The sequence below is a fragment of the Austrofundulus limnaeus genome, unplaced genomic scaffold, assembly GCF_001266775.1.
Source record: "Austrofundulus limnaeus strain Quisiro unplaced genomic scaffold, Austrofundulus_limnaeus-1.0 Scaffold6, whole genome shotgun sequence".
Classification (NCBI taxonomy): domain Eukaryota; kingdom Metazoa; phylum Chordata; class Actinopteri; order Cyprinodontiformes; family Rivulidae; genus Austrofundulus; species Austrofundulus limnaeus.
In genome coordinates, this window is record NW_013952408.1 from 2,171,284 (window position 1) to 2,178,731 (window position 7,448).

The following is a 7,448-nucleotide window of genomic DNA, read 5'->3' on the forward strand; positions in this document are numbered from 1 at the left end:
GGGGGGGGGGGGGGGGGGGGGGCACACTGATTGGTGGGCCTGACTGATAGAGCGTCATCAGAGCTAAACATAAAAAAATCTGAAGCTCCTATGTTTAATTGTTTTTGAGCAATAACCATTTTTGTATGTCCAGATACCCCTTTTTCAGATTAATTGGGGGTTGGGGGGGGTACTGATTGGTGGGCCTGATGGATAGAGCTAAATCTAAAAAAGCTAGATCAGACCTAAAGAACAAAAGAAATCTGAAGCTCCTATGTTGAACAGTTTGAGTTATAAACATTTTTGCATGTTCAGACACCCCCTCTTTGAAAAGAGCCCCCTCCTCAAATATGGGGTGTACCGTAAAACCATTGGCTGGAGCAGTGTAGGTCAGACTCATCTACAGCCCTGCCAAATTTCATGTTGATCGGCACAGCCGTTTTTGTGCTACGGTTGACCATAAATCACTAAAAAAAAAGTACAAAAACAATATGACTCCCRCTTACGTTTCACATGCRGGGGTCATAATAAAGCTAAACGATCACTAAAAGAGGCTACCATTTACCTTAATAAGGTTAGGATACAGTCCAGCTAGCATCACAGCTTTCAGCAGCTCATCCTGGCTGCTGTGCTGATTGTAGAGAGAAGTGTGATGCTGGCATTCAAATGCCTGAGAAACCAGCCCTGCATCCTGAAGGTTGTAACTGAACTGAGAAATAAGGCCTGCAAAAATAATAAATAAACAAATAAACAAACAAACAAACAAACACCAGTAATAAATAATAATCACTGATGTTTAAATGTGTACATGTGTTTGTGCGTGAGAATCAAGCAGACCGTTAATAAATCGGAGACTGGATTTGGAAAGAGTGTAGTCGTCCAAATAGTCGTCTCTGTCTTCTCTCTCTCCCTCCCACTGGACTCTCCTCCAGCCCAGAACGGCTCTACTGAACACCAGATAGTCGCTGTAACTAGAGTCACTCAGTTTCTTCTTGGCCTGAAGAGATGGAGTACAGATGACTGAATGATAAAAAATAGTTTTAAGGGAAGACTAACCTTAAAAAAATAAAACTCCAGTACGATTTAAAAACACACTTTAAAAATGAAAAATTGATTAAAAACAGAAAGTGGAAAGGTCTGTCACTGTCAGAGGGAACTGCTTTGTTGACCAGGTACACAAATATACAAAAAGCCTGAGCTGGTTGAAAAGAAAAAGCACTGCTTCAAATATCCTAAAAGTTAAAGTAGACATATGCTTTTAAATCCTTCTTTTCCACATTTAAACAATTTATTTGGAGTCTAAAAATGGAATTGCAATGCTTTGGTCAATTCCACCATATTCCACAAGCCCCTCTTTCAGCCCTTTCCTCAGGTGTGTCTCAAGCAACTCGTTTTGACGCTGTCTCTTTAAATCCAAACGAGCCACTTCACACCCCATCCAGCTTCAACATCTCTGCACTCCTAGAGACTCAAAGTACACATTAGATTCTAAAAACGTTTCTTTTCCCATCTCACCTTCTTGACAAGGGCCCTGTTCTGCAGGCTATTGTGGAATGGGTCTTTGGTGAGACAGGCGACTACAGACAACACTGGCAGAACACATCTGAATATAGAACTCAGAACCACGGCTTTGCCCAACTGTGGGTCACATGACATACAGGCAACACGCTCGCCCAACGGCGTCAGGGTCTCCATGCTGTCCAAAACTCCTGGTAAAAACAGGACATTGTAAAACAAAATATATTGTTGGGAAAAATGTTTATAAACATGAGTTAACTGATGGCATCATATTTGACAAGTTAGTGGGTTACCTATGTCTTGAAGACATTTGACAGCATCTCTCACCGCTTCTCGCTCTGGACTATCCAACACTTGGGACAAAAAATCCACAGCCTGTGCAACCACATGATACCAATTTTTATTAAATAAGACAAAATGTAAAAAAAAAAAATCAACTTCTTTCATAAAATACCTTGCAGTTTGGACTGTGGACTTTTGCCTGCAAAACTAAATTCTGCAGCGGGGTACGCAGGATCTCAGGGACAGGGAAGTGAGTCAACGACTCCAGATGTTTCCTTGGAAAAAGGTGATAGGAATGCCCTGGCTGACAACGTCCTGCTCTCCCTTTTCTTTGTGTGACGTTAGAACGTGATATCCAAACTGTGTCCAGACAGGAAACCTGAAAAAACCCAAATAAATGGATTAGTTCTACTGTCAACTAAAATATTGCCAAAAGTGTTACACAAAAAAGACGACATTAAATGAGAAATTACTTTTGTTTGTGGGTCATATTTTTGTTCTTTGTGAGTGCCTGCATCCACCACGTGTACAATGTCGTCTATTGTAATGGAGGTCTCAGCGATGTTAGTGGCGAGCACAATCTTCCTCAGGCCCACTGGGGGACGCTGGAACACGGTCTGTTGGTCAGCGACCGATAAGCTGGAGTGCACTAGAATTCAAACAAAGACTGTTATAAAGCCACTGGAGAAAATTCCTGATCAGTTTGTTTGTCCTTTTCTTACGTGGCAGGATCATGTGCGAGCCTGAGGAAAAGTGCGGCTTTTTCTCAAGTTTGTCTTGAACTTCTTTGATGTCCTGCCATCCAGGGAGGAAACACAGCACTGCACCTGTGCAGTGAAAATGAAACACGACTGAAGCCAAACTTCTTAAACACAATTAGACATTGTTGTTTGAGAGAGTGTTAAAATACCTGGCTCTCCGTGCCTGTCAATGTGTTCGATAACATCTACGACCAAATCAAGATCTGGCGTGGCCTCAATTTCCCCCTTTTACAAGATCAGACACAAAGTCATAAGACAATATAAAAAATAAACAGTAAATATACTAAAACAGGAAAATAATTATCTCATTACATGAAAAGCCAAAACGTATAAGTTCTAATTTTCACCTGACTATTCATCTCTACTTTATTTTCACCCAAAGATGGGCGTCCCATCTCCCTCAGCATGTCCTCCAGGTATTTGTCTTTTACTGGGTGCATAAATCCAGGCACCTTTACAATAGGGCAGCCTCCAAAATACTCAGCCAGCTTCTGGTTGTTCCCAGTAGCACTCATGAGAACTACTCTTAAGTCAGGGTTCTTCTCTAAGCTGGAGCGCAGCAAGGCCAGCAGCAGGTCTGTGTTTATGTCTCGCTCGTGGACCTCGTCCACCACAACGTGACTGATTCCTTTCAGGGTCGGGTTCGACTGCAGCTTCTTCAGCAGGACACCCACTGTGAGGAAGAGCATGGATCCTCCACTGTGCTTTGGGCATTGACTCTCAAGTCTCACCTAAGTACAGAGAACCAGAATCAGATTTATTGATGAATGTGTATTTGTTTTTTACATACAAGGAAGTTATTGTTGAGGTGCAGAACATACACCGTACACAAAAATAAAGAACAAAAAAGTACAACAATATTATTATAGCTTTTTCTAACTCAGCATTTTGACTGGATGCTTCGAACGCTTTCAGAAAGCKAAAAATAAACATATTTTGTGTTGACGGTTCTGCAGATCAAAGTCAAACTAATTGAAACACTGATAGTTTTTACTTCTTACAAAGCCATTTTTTCATTTACTTTGACCTTTGACTAAAACAAAAAAATGTAATCATCTTTTCAAGCTTTAAAATGTTGGTTCATAAAAATGGTTTTAAAAAATGAAAAAATATTACAAATACTTTAAATCAGAGATTCTTAACCCATGGGCTGCGAGGGCCACCTTGAGGGCCTCAAAAGAATAACAGTTTTTAACTTTGGGCCGCAGAGGGCCGTGGAATCGCATGAGTTTGAATGAGGTGCAATACACTTTCTCACCACTAGTAGCGGCAGTGCGCTACTCAGTTATTTAACAACTTTTTTAATATGTAGAAAAACCAGTGGCGGTATTTTTTCTTTTTTTTTTCTACCACTGACCCCTGGAGGGCTCTGTAATTTTAAATGAAAAGTAGAAGGCAAAAAGGAAAGTAACTCGTCAAAAAATACCAAAGTTTGTCACTAATATGAAGTGCAGCTTCTGTTTTTACCATGCAGTATTTTAAAAGTTCAAAACATTATCAAATACAGCTGCAGATACAACTATATTTTAATTTGCACTTTAAATTAATTTTTGTAGTTTATTTTTAAACATTTTGAATGTATTTTAAACTTAAAACTTGTCAAAAAGCTGTTGTTACTGTTAAGTTTGTCACTAACCTGGCCCTTGCCTTCCTACGCAGCTCCGCTCAATTCTAGTTTCCCTTCACTGCTCCGTCTGGGACTTCTCCCATTGAGATGGATTTCACTGGCAGATTTTTATCCGGGCCAATCAGAGAAGAGAACGTCAATTTTCTGCGCAGTGTCTGCTTGTAGTTTATTTTACCTGGGCCAATCAGCAAACAGCAGATGGAGTTTTGAATGACGTCGATGTTCTGCACAGTGTCTGCTAGTTATTTTAGCATACGGCAGTGGAGGAAGTGAATGAAGCCAGTCTGTGTTGATGAGGCTTCCAAATTAAATTAAATGTGTCTGACAAAGCAGCAGCTCTCCTTTACAGCCGTCTCGTTTGGCTCGGTACATTTCTCCTCTCAGTAGGGTTGTTTACAACACTCGTGATTTCCGGTTAGCTTCTTAGCTTAGCCTCCTTCACACCGACAACACACACATGCTTCAGCAGAGGTCACAACTCCAACAAGAAATCAATTCTCTATGCAGCAAGTCCAGACCCTAGTACGAAGCAAAGTGAAGGACAGGGTCTGGTTTAAACCAGGCTAGTTTGTCACTAATATGAAGAGCAGTATGTATGTATGTATGTATGTATGTATGTATATATATATATATGGTCTGTTGACTGACCAATTATTTGTTCAAATAGTATGTATGTATGTATGTGTATATATATGGTCTGTTGACTGACCAATTATTTGTTCAAATAATTGTTATGGGCAGGTTACAATATTAAAAACGTTTGTCATAATCATGTCTTGTGATTATTTGACAGGAGTTTTACATTTAAACTGTAAGTTTATTTAATTTAGTTATGTTAGTTATGATAGTTTAGTTATAATGCAAATACAATAAAAATTAAACCAAGATTTAGAATAATTATCATTTGATCCATACATTGGTAATGTCTGACTGGGCCTCGTGCCACTTTATGTTTGACAAATTGGGCCCTGAGCTCAAAAAGGTTAAGAACCCCTGCTTTAAATAACATCACAATAAATAAAGTAAATCATAAACTTGTTTTTACCTGATATCCCAAATGGTGTTTAAGTTGTGGACCCAGCTCGTGAGCGACACGATGAGCAACAGACACAGCACTGATTCGGCGAGGCTGGGTCACCAGGACGTTGCACACGGCGCCCTCCCCGCATTGTACGTGTTCCTCCAGCAAGAAGCGTGGGATTCGTGTCGTTTTTCCGCATCCCGTCTCRCCCGCGATGACAACCACCCGAGAGGAGCGCACGGCCGAGACGACACGCTGACGGTGAGCGTCGACTGGCAGCTCCACGCTGAATCCGGGCTCCGAGTTTTCCCATTCCTTTTGGAGATGGATGCTAAGTAGCTTAGCCTGTTGTTCAGACAGAGTCCTGTATGGTGCGCCAGTAATAGCATCCTTTACAAAGTCTTCCTCCTCCTCCTCCTCCTGGTCCACTGCCTGTTGTCCCCTTTCCTCTTCTTCTTCCCATAGTTTCTGTACTTCTGTAGCCGCTGGGTACTGAGCATAAACAGTTTGTTGCRTTATTATCTATGTGCTTGTTAACATATGTTTTACTCAAAATAGACACAAGGCACTATAAAGAGTGTTTGGCTCACAACAAACATGCCTATAAATGATATTCATTTCTAAACATACTGAACACAAACTGACCTGCTCAAGGTATGCCCTCATTTTTTGCTTTAGATTTTCTGGGATTTCCAGCCGAAACGGACGTTTCTCCCTCAATCCAGCCTCCCTTACCTTCTCTTGATGGTACTTAGCCTGAGTCAGTGGTTTATTGTCTTCATCCAGAAGCTCAAGCTCCTGCATCCAACAGCAGGAAAACACATGGTTATGGGGAGTAGGCGAAGGCAGGTCAATTCACCAAAGCTCTCCTCACCTTCAGTTTCATGCAAGCGAGCGCTGCAACTGTATTCTCCGCCGCTTTTCGGTTGCGTGCCGTCGCCGTAAACGTCATCTTCTCAGGCCAAAGTAGAGTCAGCTCACACTCACTTGGCCTAGTATTAACTATTCTGTAGCGCAGCATATCCTGCAGTAATACATTACAGAGCAGCTAAGTAGAAATACTAAAAAAGGTTTAGGTCAGAAGCAATCAGTGGGGAAAATTAATATACATCTACTAACATGAATTGCACTGGTTGACGTGGCAGTTTGGACGACACTCGCCAGGAGATGTTTGGGTTGTGGAAACACAGAAAGAGCTTGAGAGAGGGAATCTTCTTTAGGAGGTGAGCATTTATCTTCCCCGACTACATTATCTGCCCACTTGTCATAACTAAGGGAATGTGAAGGAACTCTCTTCTGGCCAGACTTTCTCTTGGGCAGCTTATTGTCTGGACCAATCACACCCAGTTCCTTTGCAACAATACAGAGACATGAAAGTATAACATAAGACATGTAAAATAAAATGCACATGGAGGGGACAAGATTTTTATTATTTTTTTGCTGTTATAGCAGCTTACCTTGAGCCTGAAGCAAGCAGCTGCAGCAGCTAATTGCTCAGCATCAACCTTCTTGGATGCATAACCCTCCTCTTCAATCGTGCAGGGCCACCGCAACGTGACAGTGGACTTCTATAGAAATACGAAACAAATTTATTTCAAACATCAAAATACTTCTGAGCTGTATGATGCAACACCATGTCACGATGCTGACTGCTCTGACCTTGACACCAGCTTGATCCGTGCAACTGTACTGGATGAGATGGGACAGTTCCTTCACACCCAGTGACTGAGCAATGGTGTCGTTCAATAAACGTTTAGGATATGGAAACTCCTTCAGGAGGTCATCAGCCTTATCCACTTCTGAAATGTCAGCCACACACATGCAAGAAGAAGAAAAAAACATGTTTATTTCTCTCTTACATAAAGGAAATATATTAAAAAGATGTATGGAAACATAAACCTGAAATATTTTATTGTTATTTTATATGATGAATGTCCTTCAGGATTGACTCCACAGCGAACTGCGCTGTTAGCTAACCTTAGCTAGCCGGCACACTTCACTCACCTCGATTCCCGAAACAATACGCGCTGTGTTCTTGAAAGTTTTTAGGTTTTGTCCTAAACCACCGCATATCTACTCTCCAGTTTGATGMTGTTTTTACTCCTGTATGGCCACATTTAGTTAAACTGCACAGCGCTCTCAGTCGCACGAGACCGACCACCGCCATCATGATCTTCTTCTTCTTCTTTTTAATGGCGGTTGGCAAACAACTATTAGGTGCATTACCGCCACCTACTGGAATGGAGTGTGGACCAGAATT

The 7,448-nt window shown here is 41.4% G+C and overlaps 1 protein-coding gene across 1 annotated transcript in view; it reads right to left on the bottom strand.

The window, feature by feature from the left end:
- dhx30 (DEAH (Asp-Glu-Ala-His) box helicase 30) overlaps positions 1-7,383 on the bottom strand; it is a 13,446-nt gene extending 6,063 nt beyond the window's left edge. Inside the window, exons 1-16 of the mRNA XM_014030274.1 lie at positions 7,193-7,383; positions 6,848-6,987; positions 6,646-6,756; positions 6,308-6,538; positions 6,063-6,212; positions 5,834-5,986; positions 5,213-5,680; positions 2,888-3,271; positions 2,690-2,765; positions 2,502-2,606; positions 2,253-2,428; positions 1,952-2,158; positions 1,791-1,872; positions 1,495-1,688; positions 817-976; positions 545-702 (exon numbers count right to left, since the gene is read on the bottom strand). Coding sequence (XP_013885728.1) covers positions 545-702; positions 817-976; positions 1,495-1,688; positions 1,791-1,872; positions 1,952-2,158; positions 2,253-2,428; positions 2,502-2,606; positions 2,690-2,765; positions 2,888-3,271; positions 5,213-5,680; positions 5,834-5,986; positions 6,063-6,212; positions 6,308-6,538; positions 6,646-6,756; positions 6,848-6,987; positions 7,193-7,358 — 2,961 coding nt within the window. The 5' untranslated portion in view covers positions 7,359-7,383. The remainder of the gene's footprint in view (positions 1-544; positions 703-816; positions 977-1,494; positions 1,689-1,790; positions 1,873-1,951; positions 2,159-2,252; positions 2,429-2,501; positions 2,607-2,689; positions 2,766-2,887; positions 3,272-5,212; positions 5,681-5,833; positions 5,987-6,062; positions 6,213-6,307; positions 6,539-6,645; positions 6,757-6,847; positions 6,988-7,192) is intronic.
- Between the last annotated feature and the right edge of the window lie 65 nt (positions 7,384-7,448).